Genomic DNA, 20124 nt, shown 5'->3' with positions numbered 1-20124 from the left:
AGTAACTGGCATAGAAGAGCCCGTTGGGCTCAGGGCTGGGAGAAGTTTCCAAGGGAGTCTTCAGGTCGGGCTCTGAAAAACAAATTTTTGCTGAAGAGAAAAGCAGAGAGAAAGTGGCCTGGATCCCACAAAAGCAAGTCAGCAGGTCATGGCCAGGGCCACTACGTTGGCAGCTGGAGCAGCTCTGGTGGGGACAACTTTCAGTCTTGTCCACTGATTTCTTGAGGCCATATTCTACAGGTTGCTTTTGAACTGCTGTTTCAACTTTGCTTGGAAGAACCAGGATCTTTTAGAGCTTATTCTTAGAAGGTAGCGGATTCTTAGATGAGAGAGAATCTGTTTTCATGCAGAAAATCATGGGTTCCAGTTCTGGGAGAATGCCCATCCACCCAAACTTCCCCTCTTTAGGAAAATCACTGCTTATTCCGTGGAAGGTGGAGAATTTAGTGTCACTAGTCACCCATTCCAAAGGTCTTGCAAAATGCAACTAGCACGTATTAGACCATTGCACCCCCGTTGTTCTACCTAAACTGCGATCTCTGGCTGGATCATCTGAAAGGAAAGGAAGTACCTGTGAGCTCGGGTGGGCTCAGGATCTGGGAGAAAGTTTTATATACTATTACCTACAAGTTTTACTGTTCATTTAGCTTCAAGCACTGACACCGCCTTGCAAAGATAAAGATAAGATCTATTATCTCAGACAATTTAATCATGAGATTCTAATGAAAAAAAGAAGAAACAGAAAGGTAAACAGATCCCATCTATTTCCCTAAAATGGTGAGTGTAAAACTCTGAAAATAAGAGAGCGAGAGAAGGGTCTCTGTGGGCAATTAGGTTGGATGAGTGGGAATGGCTGGGTCCTACGCTGTGCTCAGACATTGCAAAGAAGAACCAGGGGGCAGGGGAGCAGCAGCTCCAGAAATAGATGGCAGGAGGCTCCTCTGTGGAAGCAACCTGTAAAATATCCTTCCCCTGCCCCATGGTACACCAGCCCCGCTGTCCTCTTCACTGTTCTGTTCTCTCTGAAATGGCAAATTTCTTTCACCTTAGGGTCTTTGTGCCAACTGTTCCCTGGGTCTGAATGCCCTCACTCTAGATCTTTGCCAGGCTGATGGTCTCTTGTCATGCAGAGTGCAACTGTCTCTTCTAAAGATGCTTCCTTAGGCCTCCCTAAAACTTTCTATCCCATTATCTGTCTCTGTAGGCCTTATCATCAGCTCAGTTATCTTGTTTGTTTATAGTCTAACACCCCACCAGGGCCCTCATCTGGCTTCCAAAACACTCCCAGCTTCTAGAACAGTGTCTAGTGAGTGCTTAATAAGTAGTGAATGAGTTATATTGAAATTATAATTTATCCTTTGACAGATGAATCTATGTGCATAGAAAAGCTCTCATTCAGAACTAATCCCATTTGATGTGCAACATTTTAGGGCCTTTCAAATTCCATTAGAATAATCAGGCAGGAAGGATCAACTCTTGCCTAGGTGCTGAGTCATTACTTTGGTCTTTCTCCTTTAGTCAGACTTTCTCCAAGCCAGCTTAGCAATGGGCCAGTTTCTGGTGATGGTGATGGAGGGAGTGAAGGGTACTTTTTCAGAGATCTCACCTTTAATTATCACACTAGTGACCTCTCAAGGCTCAATTAAGCTTTGAATTTGTAAAATGGTAACCACATGTGCCCACAGTAAATGACTTTTTTTAATGTGCTAATTGATGGTTCTGAAAGAAAGACTCTTAAAGAGTTTTCATCTTTGAATGCAGTCTATTAATTATGTAGGTCAGTCTATAAATATTATCATATAAACAGCAGACTCTCAAAGATAGAGGATTCTAGGGATAATTTAAGTCTGTCACCCTAGTAGGGTAGACCCTGAAGGTTTACACAGACCAGTATCAGGGATGAGGCTTCCTGCCTAGTTCAGTGTCTTGGGACTTGAGTTACCTGTGGTGGAGGTGAGGCTCTGTGACACAGAGGTCAAGACCTGGTCTGTGAAAGGTGGAACAGAGGATGTCCAGCCAGCCTGGGACACCCTTGTTTAGACTCCTTGCCTCTATGCTGCAGTATATTTTCTCCCATATGAACTGAGAATCAAGTTTAAGTTCTTACTGAATTCCAGAGAGTATGATGCCTTACAGAACAGTGAACTTTTCGCTTCTCAAAGACATTAAAATGTCTTTGATTAATAATCTTTCAGGAAAATTTTTAGGAAGATTATTCTAAAAATCTTTCATTGTCTGGACCTGGATTAGAGAAAGTGACATAGGGCAGGGTAAAGCTTTCATGGGAGAGACACAATTCTTATGGGTAATGATCATTTGAGAAACAGTTTACCTTTGTGTGACTTAAAAAACAAACTCATCAAAGGATCTTGAGTTATGTTTTTGTGGAAAAGAATTCTGGAATATCTGATGACCACATTGGTCAGCTAAGAGACTAACCTCTAAATACATGGGTTTTCCCCTCAAACAGTTCTATGTGTGATTATCTGTTTGTTGTTCTTGCTCCTGCAAATGCCATAACTTAGATTGGTTTTGTGTTACTGTTTTTTTTAAAAAACTGTGGTTTCACATCCCAATGGAGCCACTTTGGTATCATTACATAGATCACACCAAAGTAGCCTTCTCTCCCCTTTGGTTAAGGTTTTCTGGTGTGTAGCATGACTTGATTTCTGCCTCGTTAAAAGCAGGGAACAGCACAGGAGAAGGAGGAGAACGATGTTGACCTAACAGCCACGCAGAGCCCCGGCGTCCAGGAATGGCTGGCCCAAGCTCGCACCACATGGACCCACCAGCGGCAGAGCAGTCTCCAGCAACAAAAAGTAAAGTGTTTCCTACCTCTCTCTAGCTTGCAGATCTGCCCAGGGAAGAACCTGAGAGGCATATTTCAGAAGGACAGACAAGTTGCTTCTGTACTAAAGACAGAGTGTCTCTTTATCTTCTCTTTGAATGAAGCAACATGTGGGTGTTTCAATGTATTGACTCATGACCACTGGGATGATTGGTCATTTGAACATCCAGTCTTTAAGAAAAGCTTGTGTTTAGGTTTACAAATAGTGTAACACGGCTCTCATCTTCTTTACCGGAGATACCTATTCTGTTTTCAGATTTGTCCTCGGAATCTATTTAATTTTAATATAAATCTCAGAAAAGCCTTTGAGGTTTGGTGAGTTGCATGTTTGTTTGTTATTTTTTTTGATGAATGCAGTTTGTATTTTAACTTTCAAGTAGATGCCGTTACAAAATAGGATTGCTAATTGTTGCCTAGTGAAACAAATGAACTTTGATGAATAAGAATGATTTCTCACTGGTACCTTAACTATATGTAAAAAGCATATTCAAATATTTTATTTTCTCAAATAACAAGAGCATTTATTATAAATAATGAAGAATTAAAGCCAAATCTACTGATAACCTAATTTACCAAGTAAGTGGAGAACTTAAAAAACCACTTTTCCCAAGGATCTATCCTTTTAGCATGACAATATTGATTTTGAAAAATGAGAGTGTATTTTGTACCACTTGAGGGCACTATTGCCCAGTAAAATTTTCCTTTCCCATTGGTTTTTTTTTTTTTTTTTTTTTTTTTTTTTCCCCCAGATTTTTCAGAGGTATCCTATATCAAAGCAAAAGAACACTACAGACTACTTTGGAGACACATTTGAATATTTACATAAACCACACGCTTTATGCAATGTGCAGACTTAAAAGCTCACTACCGAAGTTCTCTGAGAATTTTATAGCTAGAACTATGATAGTAGGCAATAATCATAAAGTAACAAATGTGTTTGCATTTGTCCTTTCCCTTGAGCAGGAGTTAGAACAGGAATTAGCCGAGCAGAAGAGTCTCCTTCGCTCGGTAGCCAGTCGTGGAGAGGAGATTCTAATTCAACATTCGGCGGCAGAGACTTCTAGTGACGCTGGGTATGTTTCAAAATGCTTCAATTTTCTCTTCATTGTGTTTCCTTGACATTTGAAGAAAAGTAAACATCTCACTCAAAATTTTATTTTAAACATCTTCTGCAAAATTTAGTCATCTCAGTTTTGCTTTAGGGTAGTAAATGTACCTGCATTTTGAACATCTTGTTGCATTGCCTGAGCATAGCGCTTGTAGTAAGCTTCCTTGTTTGCCCTCCTTCCAGTGTGCGCAGCCTATCTGTCCAAAGATGTTCATGGGTTCATCTTTTTATTCAAATAAGAAATGCATTATAAAATGAGATACATGATGTTTCTAACTGAATGATTATATCTAACTGGAGAGCATTCTCTCTATAAGAGCTTATCTTGCCCTAACAACATTCTAAACAATAAATGCATGGGCCCATTAAATATTTTGAAATCTTGGTCTGGAGTGAAGACTTTGAAAGTCTTCTACACAGAAAAGTCAAGAAAAATTAAGGAATTTGGAGAATTTTCAAGTTGAAGACTTTTATTTAAAAGGTCATAGAGGAATTGCAGCAGTGTGGAAGCACCACTATATTTTGAGGCAGGTCTGAGTTTTATTCTAGTTCCACAAAGGTCACTTTGGAAACGTCACTCAGCTGTGAGCCTCCTCTGTAGAATTTAGAATAATAATGCACTAATGTCATCACAGAAGTTTTGTGATAATTATAAATGTCAACTGAGAAGATACACATGAAAACTTTCTTTGAAATCTAAAACATAAAAAAAAAGTTTTCATGCAACCTCTGTGTTTATGTATTACTAAAAGTTGTAATTTGGTAGTATCCTTTGGCAAATAACTTTGACTCCATTTCTCATTTCTGAATATTCATTTTTAGGGGAAGTAACATAAAGGAGGAAATATGTATTATGAAGATGGTTTTGGAAATATTATTTGTAATACCAAATAATTAAAAAGGCATAAATGCTCACTAGCATAAAAAAGTTGAAGAAAATTTTATACATATATAATCTTAACCAAAAGTGATGTAACCATATCAAAAAATATATGTATGATGCTAAGTAAAAATGTGATATAAAGTTGAAAGTAGAGTATGTGTGTAGATAAGAACTGGAATGGACCGTCGATAATAAAAAAACATTTTAGAGATGGACAACATAGGAATTAAAGCTTTTTTTTGCAGTTTAATCAGTGCTGACATATGACATCAATGCTGAGTATGTACAGTCTGTTACATATACACACATGTATATACATATATGTGAATTCTGAGGGCAAATGATAGGAGAATAAACAAACTAAAATGCAACTGCAGCAGATATATTGTGACAAAATATGTAGGAAATAGGAAGGCATTCAAGAAAAGGAAAACAAAACAAAAATCTGTGAAAGTTTTGACATGGCTAATAAATATCAATGTAAAAGAATAGGAATGAATAGCGTTATGGCATCTATAGGCAGGGATTGACTTTAAATAACCCTAAAACTTGCCTTGAAAATATAAAGGAGTTTAAAAACTGTCTGTTGTGTATCATGCTTAAAGATGCTGATAAGACCATGAATATGTGTCTGTAATAAACCCAAAATGAGACTGTTTCTTTCATGTTGATTGAGCCGAGACTTGCCTTCACGTTGCATTCCTACGTGTTTCCAGCTCCTCTAAAATGTTTACTTATCTTGCATAGTTTTCTGAATATTTTTGCCAAACAAATATTTTGAAAAAGAACCCATCCAGCATTGCCTCCTCTCCATACGTATCCTCACAAAAGGAGCAGAAGGGATCTTCTGCAACTTTATTGCCATATATTTTTTTCCTTTCCTTGGCCTTTAGCTTTGGAAGGGACCTAAATGAAATACAAACAATTGTAAGTTGCTCTTTCAAATATAAAAAATATTTTAAAAATAAATTTGCAGTGCGGTACTGGCTTTCTATATAAGATTCACTTTAAAGACTACTTATAAATTCTTCAACTTTTATACAAATTTTTAAGAAACTTCACCTTTATAAGCAGTTGATAACAGCTCAGCCTGTTTTCAAGCTTTTGGGTACCAGGCAAACAACCATGAATTAATGATATCTACATTCCAAGGTAAATATATATGTATATGTATATAAACCTTGCTAGGAAAAAGCCTGATATTCAGCCCTTAACTTGCTAGCTGCTTTTCTAAGACTATAAATGTGACTTGGTTTGTGTAAGGAAGCCTCTGTGGGAAGGGCATGACCTACTTTATAGAGTCACACATTTGCCATATAAGGAATAAGTACTGCGTTACTTGTAGAGGGTTGATGGAGGGTGCCTTCCAATATTACTGAGGAAAGACAACTGGAAATTTGATGTAAATATAAAAGGAAAGAATAATAATTTTCATGGGGAACAAAAGGCTAAGTTTTAAAAGGTTTGCTACTGGTGTTGTACATGTGTCAATGATTAAATGTAAGACTATAAATATTAAACATTCCTCTGATTTTATTACAGATTTTTATGTAAATACAAATGAATTAAAAGGGCTATACTATAGGCTATTACCACAAAAGAAAAAAGCAAGAAAAATATTTAACTTCATAGGAACTTCAAAGCTTTTTAAAAATAATTTTTAGAAAATAGAAAAATTCAGATACTAATATTATAGACACTCAACTAAAGGTATCAATTATGTTTTGGCATTTTTTCACTTGCTATTATTTTTTGAGATATATTCATGTTGAGATATAGATCTAGTTCTTCATTTTAGCTGTTTAATAGTATTTTATTTTGTGAGCATAATTTATTCACCCATTTTCTTATTGCTGGATATTTGCACTATTGCCATTGCCATTATTATTACTGTTACTATTGCTTTTTTTTTTTTTTTTTTCTGAGACAGAGTCTTGCTCCGTTGCCCATGCTGGAGTGCAGTGATGCGATCTTGGCTCACTGCAACTTCCGCCTCCCAGGTACAAGTGATTCTCCTGCCTTAGCTTCTCAAGTAGCTGGGATTGCAGGTGCCCACCACTATGCTTGGCTAATTGTGTTTTTAGTAGAGATGGGATTTCACCATGTTGGCCAGGCTGGTCTTGAACTCCTGACCTAAGTGATCCACCCACCGTGGCCTCCCAAAGTTCTGTGATTACAGGTGTGAGCCACCACACCCAGCCCTAAGATTGCTGCTTTTAGCATTGTTTAAATTAACTTCCTACATATCTCTCAGATGGGAAAGATTATCTGTATTATATCCTAGGAGTGGAATCCCTGCATCACAGATTTAAAGAGTTTTATTTTTCTTGAGGTAGGGTCTCATTCTGTCACCCAGGCTGGAGAACAGTGGTGTGATTATAGCTTACTGCAGCCTTGAACTCCTGGGCTCAAATGATTTTCTTGCCTTAGCCTCCAAAGTAGCTGGGACTACTGGCATGTACCACCATGGCTGGCTAATTTTTAAATTTTTTTTTGTAGAGACAGGGTCTGGCTATGTTGCCCAGGCTGGGCCCAAACTCCTGAGCTCAAGTGATCCTCTTGCCTCGGACTCCCAAAGTGCTGGGATTACAGGTGTGAGCCACTGTGCCAGGCCAGTTTACAGAAATTTTAAGTCTTATTTCTGCAGACTTATCTAAAGACACTGTTGTGTTTACATTTATTGTAAGAATCATTGGCTTTGGGGTACCATAGAGTATTATTATCCTGCCATCACACTTGTTATTCTTTTTTTTTCACTTGAGCAAAAGGCCCTGCATCAAAATATTAATTAATATCTAGTATTCCTTTCAGATGACACGGTTTTAGTTAGGACTTCAAAGATCCTGAAAAATGAAGATCCATGGAAATTCAGCCACCCTAGTTGTTCCTGTTTTCATTTTTTTTTTTTTTTTTGAGATGGAGTCTTGCTGTGTCACCAAGAAGAGTACAGTGGTGCGATCTCAGCTCACCACAACATGTGCTTCCTGGGTTCAAGTGATTCTCCTGCCTCAGCCTCCTGAGTAGCTGGGACAACAGGTGTGTGCCACCATGCCCAGCTAATTTTTGTATTTTTAGTAGAGATGAGGTTTCACCATGTTGCCCAGGCTGGTCTCGAACTCCTGATCTCAGGTGATCCACCTGCCTTGGCCTCCCAAAGTGCTGGGCATGAGCCACCACACCCGGCCTATTTTCATCATTATTAACCCCCATTTATTGAGTGGCCATTATTTCCCAGATAGGGTTATAGGCCTTATGCATGTATTCTCTTTCATTCTCATAATTATGCAAGGTAGATACTATCTTCATTTTAAAGATGAGAAGATTGAGGCACAGAGAAGTGAAACAAATTACCCCAGTGTCACAAATAATGTGCTAAAGGGAGGGTCATAATCCAGGTCTATCTTGCTCTAAAAGTCAAACTCGGCTAGCCATGGTGGCTCACACCTGAAATCCACAAATTTGGGAGGCTGAGGCAGGAGGATCACCTGAGTTCAGGAGTCCAGACCAGCCTGGGAAACATAGTGAGACCCTGTCTCTACAAAGAATTTAAAAAAAAAAATTAGCCAGGTCTGGTGGTGCATACCAGACTTGGGAGGCTACCTGGGAGGCTGAGGTGGGAGGATTGCATGAGCCCAGCAGTTTGAGTGTACGGTGAGCTGTGATCACATGAGTCCACACCAGCTTGGGTGACAGAGTGAAACCCTGTCTCAAAAATAAATAAATAAATAAAAGCCATACCAATCTCAGAAGTCACATTGCTGCCTACCTTTAAGGATGACGCTACAGGGTCTTCCTCCCATATCTCTCTGCACTATCCCTCCGTGTCCTGTACTACCTTCCCAGGTCCTGTACTGTCTCTCTGTGTCCTGTACTACCTTCCCAGGCCCTATATGATCCTTCCTGTGTCCTGCACTACTTTTCCATGCCCTGTACTATTCCTCCATGTCCTATACTACCTTCCCAGGTCCTGTATGATCATTCCCATGTCCTGTACTACCTTCCCAGGCCCTGTACGATCTTTCTATGTCCTATACTACCTTCCCAGGTCCTCTACTATCCCTCCATGTCCTGTACTACCTTCCCAGGCCCTGTACTATCTTTCCGTGTCCTGTACTACCTTCCCAGGCCCTGTACTACCCCTCCATGTCCTGTGCTACCTTCCCAGGCCCTGTACTATCTCTCCGTTTCCTGTACCACCTTCCCAGGCCCTGTACTATCTCCCTGTGTCCTGTACTACCTTCCCAGGCCCTGTACTATCCCTCTGTGCCCTGTACTACATTCCCAGGTCCTGTATTATCCCTCAGGGTCCTGTACTACCTTCTCAGGTCCTGTCCTATCTCTCCATGTCGTATACTTCCTTCCCAGGCCCTCTTACTATACCTCCATGCCCTATACTACCTTTGCAGTTCCTGTACGATCCTTCCCGTGTCCTGTACTACCTTCCCAGGTCCTGTACTATCCCTCCATGCCCCGTACTACCTTCCCAGGTCCTGTACGATCCTTCCCGTGTCCTGTACTACCTTCCCAGTCCCTGTACTATCCCTCCATGCCCTGTACTACCTTCCCAGATCCTGTACGATCCTTCCTGTGTCCTGTACTACCTTTCCAGGCCCTGTACTAGCTCTCTGTGTCCTGTTCTACCCTCCTGTGTCCTGTATTTTCTCTGGACTCATAATCGTAACTCTGCCTAGACTAACACATTTTTAAGGTTTTGAACTAACTTTTCTGCTGTTTGCCAAAGGATACTAGTCTGTAATCAGGCTATAATTTTTTATTCCAAATGTTACAATTATTTTTATTCAATGCATTTTTAAGTATCCCTTCTGCACGTGGTTCAGTTTATCAATGAGTAGGAATATAGTTGCTTTATGATTGGCCTAAACATTTTTGTTATTTTTAAAGTGTAATCTAATAACTAAGGTAATGTTATTTCATTTGAGAAGCCAGGTCTGGTACACACAATAAGTTACCTGTCTTATCACTTTTTTGTGCACTTTGTAAACTTAGATTATTTATTCTTCTAATAGCGAAAAACCTGATGTGTTATCCCAGGAGTTGGGGATGGAAGGGGAGAAATCATCCGCGGAAGACCAGATGAGAATGAAATGGGAAAGCCTACATCAAGAATTTAGTACCAAGCAGAAACTACTACAGAATGTTCTGGAACAGGAACAAGAGCCAGTGGTATCAAATATTTTACATTATATATTAACTAATATAAAAGATGGAGAGTTTATGCTGAGGGATTATAACTACAATCATCTTAATTTTCATGATCGATTTCAAATTAAGACATGAAACCAATTTTTCACTCTACATTTTTCTTAAGTCTATTTCACATTTCCCTTCATAATTATATATTTATGTGTGAAAATTTATTTGATTTCTAGACAATATTTTTCCTCAAAGATTATTAATATCTGATTCCGTATTAGCCTAAACCATTACATTTTAAGTGCCCTCTTTCTGTGTGTGTTTTGCAAACTTGAAAAAGTAAGGATGGAAATCAAGGATATGCACATCTAGGACAGAAGGATTTCCACAAATCTGGAACTCAATTGTGAGGCCATCTTATTTTCCATTGCCACTTCCAGTATTTAATAATTTCAGGAGATCTTAATGAGAAACATATTGGGATGTTGGTGGGTCTAGGGCAGGGAAGTGAAGCCAGTGGTCAGCTGGAATAGTTACAGACCCATCTGCAAGGCTGGTTCCTGGGAGGGATACTGTGTGCTGTCGGGCTTGGTTCCACTGGGCATGCCAAATCCAAGGGAATTGAAGACAGCAACAGATGGTTCCAGGTAATGGCTATTACTTCACTCTAAGCAGAAGCCAGGGAACAACTGGAAGTCAGAGGAATTAGAAAGCTAGAGGGCAAATGAGGGAGTCAGGAACACAAGCCAGCCTGGGATGCCTACCACAGCTGTGGCACAGAGGAATTCTTCAGATACAAGACTAGTCCCTTGTCCTGGGCCAGCAGCATCCATCTAGGCTCATTCCAAGTCAGCAGTATTATCGGACTGAATTCTAAAACCTTTCCCGTTGGTCTGAGGAAGCTGCTGTTCTCTCTGCTCTGGCCAGAACTAGCTTAGGGGCTGGAAGAGGCTGAACTGGAAGCAAAGGGTGTCAATAACTGCAGTGAATTGGAGGAGGGAAAGGCTGGAGCTGAGAAAGTAGGCATTAGAAAGCAGGCGCAACCTGCCAGAGTTAAATGGAAGGAGATGGTCTAAAGCAGGGCTCCCCAACTCCCAGGCTGCAGACAGGTATGGGTCCGTGGCCTGTTAGGAACTGGACCTCACAGCAAGAGGTGAGCGGCGGGCAGGTGAGCATTACTGCCTGAGCTCTGCCTCCTTGTTAGATCAGTGGCAGCACTAGATTCTTGTAGGAATGTGAACCCTATTGTGAACTGCGCAGGCGAGTGATCTACGTTGCATGCTTCTAATACGAATTTAATGCCTGATGATCGGAGGTGGAACAGTTTCATCCTGAAACCATCTCTCCCACCACTGAGAAACCAACCCCTGGTGCCAAAAAAGTTGGGGATCGCTGGTCTGAAGGTCATGAGGTATCCTGTCATCTATGGGTAGCCACTCATACGTCTCTCCAGAGCCATGCTTTCTATTCTGTTTTTATAAAAGCACATGCTTTTGTGAACTTTCTGCCCCCTCACTTTCCCTCTCTGGCCAGGAGGCTTCTTTACCTCTGTCTGCAGTAATAGCCACCAGCTCTGCCCTGGGAAACTTAAAGCACTGTATTCCTGGAAGGAGTTGTCCCAGAATCATATCCACCCTGGCAAATGGTGCCCTATACTTTTTGCGTGGACCTCCTCCCTGTGTTTTAATTCATCCTTCCTCAAATCCCTGATAAAATGTCCTCCAGACTCATAGCTCAAATTCCTTGTTCCTGATATGGATCTTCTGGACTTGACTGCTAGCTCTCCCTTCATATTCTAGTATCCCTCCAATCCTTTGAATAGGAGAGCTATGTACAGTTCTGAATCAGGGACTGCAGTCTTTTCTGACTATCTTAAGTTAGAGAAATTTACGATATTTCTAGATCTGTGCTTGCTTATTATTCTCCATTCATAAAGCACCTGTGTGATTCATCCGGCATCTGCAGACCTCCTGGGGGTCTCATCCATTCCCCGCTTTGATCTTCGAGAGCTGCTTTTGCTCTCAGTTGGAGCCGACACTCCAGCATGCTCCATGCTGTGCTTACTGATCAAACCTTGTCCTGCCACCACTGACATTCCACAATACCTGGACTGTTCAAGTTTAGGTTCATGTTGTGCCTCCCTTGCCTTTGGATTAGAAATAAAAGCATTGAATGTTCTTTTTTAATGACATTTTTGCATTTGAGTGCTTTGTTTCAGCAATCACTGGTCATTTGTACAAAGTGCCTCATAGGTTGTTTTCCTCTCTGTGGTGTGAAAAGGTGAAGGAAAAGGGAGGGAAGAAGCAATTTAGCTGTCAGTTTCCAGGCAGAAAGGGAGCCATCATGTAATGAGCACATTTTAAGTTCTAGGTGTTAACATCGCTAACAACGTTGTGGTGAGGCCAATATTATCTCTACTTTGTAGACCCGGAAACTGAGGCTTAGAGAGGCTGGATAATTTCTGAGGGTCTTGGGACTAAGAAGAGGTGAATCTGGAATCAGGAGGCCGATCTCTCTGTTACCTAAGTCCCTCCTCTTTCATGCTACCTTAATGGCAATTTTGTATCCTAGAAATACTTACTACTTTCATATGTAAAAACAGGCACATTTTGGCCTGAAGTTCACTAGGTCAAAGGGCACTAACCTCTTGGAGCAATTTTTGTTAACCTGTTTACTTCCAATGTATTTAGTGCTTCCATGCACAGCAACCTACTTGGCTTCAGGGTGAAATACAGCCCTTGCTTCTGGGAACCTATAACCCAGTAAGGAAACAGCGCATATATTTCTAAAAAAAATTAGGCAACTATGACAGGATCCATAAGCAGGAATTCCAAGGAAACAAAGGTTAAGAAAAAATAGTCAAAAGTTGCTATGATCGGTATGGAAATTAAAGTAGTAGATTTTAAGGGGATGCTGGGTGGAGGATATCCCAGCTGCAATGGGGAATGGGCTTGGCATATTTACAGGATCATGAGTAGTCAGCCTGAAAGATGAGGAGGTATTTTGAAAAGTCAAAAGAGACTGATGGCCGGGCGCAGTGGCTCACACCTGTAATCCCAACACTTTGGGAGGCTGAGGCGGGTGGATCACATGAGGTCAGGAGTTCAAGACCAGCCTGGCCAACATGGGGAAACCCTGTCTCTACTAAAAATACAAAAACTAGCTTCACATGGTGGTTCACACCTGTAATCCCAGCTATTCAGGAGGCTGAGACAGGAGAATCACTTGAACCCGGGAGGTAGAGGTTGCAGTGTGCCAAGATCGCACCACTACACTCCAGCCTGGGCGACAGAGCAAGACTCCATCTCAAAAATAAAAGAAGAAAAAGAAAGGAGACTGAGTTTGATTGAAAACATGGTCAAAAGTTTGAATGCTGCACCATATCATTGCCCTTATTGGGGAGCCATATGTATACCTAAAAGAGTTTAGAGGAAATAGGGTTAGTAATGAAAGCAAAGAGATCAGTCTAGGTCTTGTATTTAGGATGGATTATTTCACTATAGGTACTGCTAAAACCAAGAAGAAAAGTTGAGAGGAAAGCTGTGATAAGATTTTTTTATGATTGCTAATAGCTTTCTTATTTAGTCAATTTTAAGAAAAATTACTCTATTATTTTGAAAAACTACATATATTCATTATAATAATTCACATAATGCAGCCAAGTACAAAGATGAAAATGAAAAAGAACAATTGTAACAATTCCTATATTCTGTAAATCAATTTAATCTTTGAATTCCTCAGTGCTCATAACCAATCCTTTTAGCATATCTTTTTAATTCCTAAATTTTTAATTTTGATCCCGCTCTCAGGTATGAAGTCCATTGTCAAGTAACTTTTTTCAAAAAAAAAAACTCAGGTTCTATCATGTTTGGGAATATCAGCTAGTTGCCTCTATATTTGATGGACATTTTTCTGTCATACTTTTATCCCGTCAGAATTTGTTTTTATATCTGTGTTTGTCTTCTGGCATTGAATGAAGCTTTAGAAAAATCTAACATCAGTCTACTGTTTTTCCCCATATTTATTTTTTGTTGTTGTTCTCCATGTGGATGCCAGAAGAATTATTTAGTTTTCTTTAAGTTTCAACAGCTTATCTAGGCTATGTCTGATGTTGAGTGTTCTGCTATCATATTTTTCCTGTAACACAATGTACTTTTTTTATATTTAAGAATCAAGATTTGCTTCTTTATTAATTTTAGGGAATTTTTTGGTATGATTTAGATTTATTTTATGCCATATTTATTATATCTCTGCTTCAGGGACATCCATTATTCTTGTGTTAGATCATCTTTTTTCTGTACCTGTTGACTTATTTTTAGTTGTACTGATCTTTGTTTTTTTAAAATTTGGATTCACTTTTCATCTGATTATTGCAAGATTTTTCTCTATGCCAGTGATTCCATTTTCAGCAATGTCTGTTCTCATCCTTTCTGTTTCTAATTTATTTATGTCTTAATGTCATTTATTTCATAAAATTCGCAAGCCACATTTTAATTTAATTTTCTTTTTTTATAATGTCATCTTTTGTGTGTTTTGAAACAGGGTCTTGCTCTGTTGCCCAGGCTGGAGTGCAGTGGCATGATATCAGCTCACTGCAATTTCTGCCTCTGGTTCAAGCGATTCTCGTGCCTCAGTCACCTGAATTGCTGGGACTACAGACGTGTGCCACCACACCCAGCTAATTTTTGTATTTTTAGTAGAGACAGGGTTTCACCATGTTGGCCAGGCCGGTCTTGAACTCCTGGCCTCAAATGATCTGCCCACCTCAGCCTCCCAGAGTGCTGTGATTACAGGCATGAGCCATCGTGGGTGGCCTGCTTTATTTTATTCGTATATAATATTTGTACATCTTTCTGGTGTATAGTGTGATGTTTGGATACATGTATACAGTGTGTAATGATCAAGTCAGGGTAATTAGCAGACTCATCATCTCAAACATTTATCACTTCTTTGTGGTTGGGACATTCAAAATCCTCTCTTCTAGCTATTGAGATATACAATATGTTATAGTTAACTATGTTTGACCTCCTGTGTAATAGAACACCAGAACTTATTCCTCCTATCTGTCAGACATTTTTTTCCACTGCTTAAAAAAAAAAATCCATCCATGGAAACATTGCCATTGATGCATCTGGCCACTATGTTCAGTGGACGTGGTATGTTGTGGAAGTTATATTTCTCTAGAAGAAATTTTCATATGGACAGTTTTTTCAGCATCTATTTCAGTGTGCATTTCCAAATGAGAATACTGGGACATAATGCATATGCTCTTCAACAAGCTGCCTTTGTTTGTCTACAGCTTTATAGCAGGCCAAATCGACTCTTGTCTGGTGTGCCACTGTACAAAGGGGACGTGCCGACCCAAGATAAATCTGCAGTTACATCTTTGCTGGATGGACTGAACCAAGCCTTCGAGGAGGTTTCATCCCAGGTAAGGCTGTGTTATCAGTGTTTTTGACTTGGTTTATAAGAGTCTTGTTTTGCTTTTATTGATTTGCCTGGCCTCTGTGAGACTGTTCCATCCACCCCTGAGCATGAGACCCAACACTAGTGATGAGAGCTGAAACAAAGATCACTAGACCCTGGAGTCCCATCCTATTTATTATTTATTTATTTATTTATCTTTTTGAGACCAAGTCTCGCTCTGTCACCCACTCTAACTGCAGTGGCGCAATCTCGGCTCACTGTAACCTCTGCCTCCTGGATTCAAGCGATTCTCCTCTCTCACCCTCCCGAATAGCTGGGACTACAGGCGTGTGCCACCACACCCAGCTGATTTTTTTTTATTTTTAGTGAAGACGGGGTTTCACCATGTTAGCCAGGATGGTCTCGATCTCCTGACCTCGTGATCCACCCACCTCAGCCTCCCAAAGTGCTGGGGTTATAGGCACGAGCCACCACGCCTGGCCCCATCCTGTTTCTTGTATTTTATTTTATTTTATTTTATTTTATTTTATTTTATTTTATTTTTTTCAGAGTCTTGCACTGTCACCCAGGCTAGAGTGCAGTGGCATGATCTCGGCTCACTGCAACCTCCACCTCCTGGGTTCAAGTGATTCTCATGCTTCAGCCTCCTAAGAAGCTGGGAGTACAGGCACATGCCACCACACCTGGCAAATTTTTGTATTTTTTAGTACAGATGGGGTTTTGCCCTATTGGCCAGGCCAGTCTTGAACTCCTGACCTCAAGTGATCTGTCTGCCTTGGGCTACCAAAGTGCTCAGATTACAGGTGTGAGCACTGCGCCGGCCCCATCCTGATATTTTTCCCGGATTTTCAAAACACTGAAATTGATTATTGGACCCTGTTTTGTGTTTCCCAGAGTGGAGGGGCAAAGAGGCAGAGTATACACTTGGAGCAGAAGTTGTATGATGGGGTCTCAGCCACCTCTACTTGGTTGGATGATGTTGAAGAACATTTATTTGTTGCCACAGCACTTTTACCAGAAGAAACAGAGGCTTGTCTCTTCAACCAAGAGGTAAGTTTAGTAGTTCCTGCCTGTGTGTGTATAACATTACAAAGCACTTGACATTTTGATGGGATAATTAATTTTATGCATAAAGAAAGTCAAACATAAAACAATTCTAATAATGCAGAACGTAATTGCTTAAATGCAGGATATTTATAGTTTGCATTTTCATTATTTGTCTTGTGTAAGTAAGAGGGAAAAATGGGAAACCTTTGTAGAAACACTGTTATGTATCACAATTCTTCCAAATGTGAAACACATGCTTAAAAAAAGTACCAAATTCCTAAATAGCACTTTACATTGCTCATTATTACTAGTGAATGAGGTAAAGTCTCTGAGAGCAACTTCCTGAAATGTATAGAAGTATTTGAAAGAGGTTCCAGTTGTCTTAGGTCTAATTATTCCTAAGCAGCCAGAGAGATTTAGTTGACTTTCTATGAGAAAATAACTTGATTTGCATATCAATTCATATATTTAAACACTGAAAAATGCCCTTTTATCACCTCTAGATTCTTGCCAAAGACATTAAGGAAATGTCTGAAGAAATGGATAAGAACAAAAACTTGTTTTCCCAAGCTTTCCCAGAGAATGGTGATAATCGAGATGTTATTGAAGATACTTTGGGTTGTCTTTTGGGCAGGTTATCCTTGCTAGACTCAGTAGTGAATCAACGATGCCATCAGATGAAAGAAAGACTTCAGCAAATACTAAATTTCCAGGTAAGTAAGACATTATCAAAGGATACTTGAGCATTCTCTAGGTATTCAATAATAGTCAGTCACGAGTCTGTGTTACAAACCTGGTTGTTGTTTTTTTAAATGCATAATGAAGAACAAGAGCATTGTAGAAAATGAAGGAGGTTGAATTAAAGGATTAGAAGCTAAAGATTTTTTGCTCCTAGAAATGCAAGTTTGAGAAAACCACCCACTTCAAACTAAGAACTGAATAGAATTATAAATTCAATCAATAAAAGTCAAATTTATGGATCATTATAATTATAATTTTTAGTTGCTAATACCGGAGTTTAAACACATTGCAAAAGAATATGCAGAAAATGGCCGGGCATAGTGGCTCATGCCTGTGATCCCAGCACTTTGGGAGGCCAAGGCAGGTAAATCATTTGAGGTCAGGAGTTTGAGACCAGCTTGGCCAACATAATGCAACCCATCTCTACTAAAAATACAAAAGTTAGCAGGGTGTGGTGGTGCAGGCCTGTAATCCCAGCTACTTGGAGGCTGAGGCAGGAGGATCACTTGAACCCAGGAGGCAGAGGTAGCAGTGAACCGAGATTGCACCACTGCACTCCAGCCTAGGTGACAGAGCAAGACTCTGTCTCAAAAAAAAAAAAAAAAAAAGAGTATGCAGAAAGTGTTGGAATATAGAAAGGGCTACAGACTGTAGTACCTAAGAGTCTTTGAAAGTGGCTGTGGTCTAATTACTTCTACCTGTGTTAAAATGTATTACATTACTTTCCAATCCTAACTCCTCAGAATTACGGCCTTTTAGCCCCATATTATAATTCTTATTGTGTGCTTAGGAAACTTTTCCTATGATTATACGCTGGAACAAATGCAAAAGCTGCTGATAAACTTTTAGTGCTGATTTTTCATTCCTAATAAAAAGCACTCTTTGAGAATACATAAGTTTTGATTGAATGTTATTTTTAACCAACATGATTTTATAAAATAGAGACATGTCATTAGGACCAAGAGTTTAATGTAGAGTTTCATTTGCAAAAAAAAAAAAAAAAAAAAATACTACAAAGTGTCAAATAAATGTAGCATTAGCCAAGAAACATGGAATTTCCATGACATTCATTTAGAGGCACAAATTACCACTGCCTTCTGGTAGTCTACATTCTTAAAACCACAGAGTAAAACTGTCACAAACATTTGAGTTTCATTTTTTTATTCACAAAATATTTTATCATATTCATTGTCTTTAATCTTTGCAACATCCTGCAAACATTGTTCTAATAATAATTTTGCAAAGTCAGAATAGTAAAAATTAAACATGTAGTCTCCAAAGCTAACAGTCTGGGTTCAAATTCTGGCTTTGTCACTTACTGCTATATAACTTTGCAGCTTGACTTCCTTGAACCTTGGTATCCTCAACTATCAAATCATACTCATACTCATATTAATTGCCTCATAGACTGTGGTGAGGATGAAATGAGTTGAGATGTGTTTAAAATACTCTCAACAGTGCCTGACATAGTAAGCACTCAGCAAGTGTTGTTACTGTTATTAATAGTAGTATTATAAGAGATATAGAATCTAAAACCAAGAGAAAGATTAAATTCCTTCAATGTTACTCAACCATTAAGAACTAGAGCCAGGATTTTACTCAAAGAATATATCTATTTTTGTATTTTATCATATTAGGGTGATCTCAGGGAAGATGGAGAATGTGGGCCTTCATTAGAGTCTCTTAAATTTTATCCAATATCCTTTGCCAGTTGATGGTACCACCAGCAACTCAGTCTTGTCCCTGAATCAGTGGCACTGCTATCTAGCATCTTCCCTGATAGTTACCACTCCCAAGATGATCAAGTCAGAATCCCCCAGTGCCTCAGCAGTCCCTTTTGCTCTCATTCCCCATATCTTTTGTGAATTGCACTTAGTATCTTTAGTACTTTCATACTTTTAAATTTTATTGGTAATTATCACCAGTCATAGTAAAATATGAATTAGGCATGAATGCTCTGGAACTTATTTTGTTTTAAAGATCTAAGAGAATCATGGAATTCTCTTTAAATCACGTTCTCTATTTTTCTTCTGCCAACAAGTTTCTATTTGTTGGTGGCCAGCTCACGAACAAAAAGACATTTCAAAATATTTGTGTTCCAATTTAGTTGAGAGAAAGTCTCCAATGTTAACATAATTAAAGGTCAAGTCACAAACCATTTTCTTTTTTGTTTTAACTTTGCACCAAACACCTTGGTATGCTGTCAGTCCTCAGCAGTTACCGGAAGGGTATGCCTTCATTCTGCATTTGATCTTTGAGGATTAGCTTTTGCCAGACTGCTAACATTATTCTATGCCAAAAAGGCCATTTGGAAGGATGCATAGATGTTATGTAGATGTACATTACATATATAGAATCACAATAAAGTCAATTATGAACTATTTTGTATTTTAAAAAATTTTTACCCATGGACGTAACCTCAAATAAATTCCCCAAACATATAATTGTGTATTGTAAATTATTTTAAAAATTGGAAAATGAATGAAAGAATTCTTTAATGAATGAGGCAGCACAACTGATTTTATTTTATTATTTATTATTATTATTATTTTTTGAGACAGAGTTTTGCTCTTGTTGCCCAGGCTGGAGTGCAATGGGGAGATCTCAGCTCACTGCAACCTCCGCCTCCTGGGTTCAAATGATTCTTCTGCCTCAGCTTCCCAAGTAGTTGGAACTACAGGCATGTGCGTCATGCCCAGCTAATTTTTGTATTTTTTAGTAGAGATGGGCTTTCACTGTATGATGGCCAAGCTGGTCTCGAACTCCTGACCTCAGGTCATCTGCCTGCCTCCACCTCCCAAAGTCCTGGGATTACAGGCGTGAACCACTGTGCCCAGACACAACTGGTTTTAAAGCTTGAAACTTTCTACAAATCTGTTTCTCAATGGCTGGAATCCTGCTCCTTTTTGCCCTGCC

At 39.4% G+C, this 20124-nt stretch overlaps 1 protein-coding gene across 10 annotated transcripts in view; it reads left to right on the top strand.

Annotated features, from left to right (window-relative positions):
• Nucleotides 1-20124, top strand: part of SYNE1 (spectrin repeat containing nuclear envelope protein 1) — a 528347-nt gene that overhangs the window by 368615 nt on the left and 139608 nt on the right. For 7 of the 10 annotated variants that reach the window (XM_063632173.1, XM_063632194.1, XM_063632188.1 and 4 more), the window contains 6 exons: nt 2685-2819; nt 3812-3921; nt 9867-10023; nt 15293-15424; nt 16315-16470; nt 16971-17180. In XM_063632173.1, coding sequence (XP_063488243.1) covers nt 2685-2819; nt 3812-3921; nt 9867-10023; nt 15293-15424; nt 16315-16470; nt 16971-17180 — 900 coding nt within the window. The remainder of the gene's footprint in view (nt 1-2684; nt 2820-3811; nt 3922-9866; nt 10024-15292; nt 15425-16314; nt 16471-16970; nt 17181-20124) is intronic. The other 3 variants (XM_063632191.1, XM_055267440.2, XM_063632176.1) reach the window with 1 other exon arrangement.

The sequence above is a fragment of the Symphalangus syndactylus genome, chromosome 2 (genome assembly GCF_028878055.3).
Source record: "Symphalangus syndactylus isolate Jambi chromosome 2, NHGRI_mSymSyn1-v2.1_pri, whole genome shotgun sequence".
Taxonomy (NCBI): domain Eukaryota; kingdom Metazoa; phylum Chordata; class Mammalia; order Primates; family Hylobatidae; genus Symphalangus; species Symphalangus syndactylus.
Note: the sequence above shows the minus strand (reverse complement) of the source record. Positions and strands in the feature narration are given on the sequence as shown.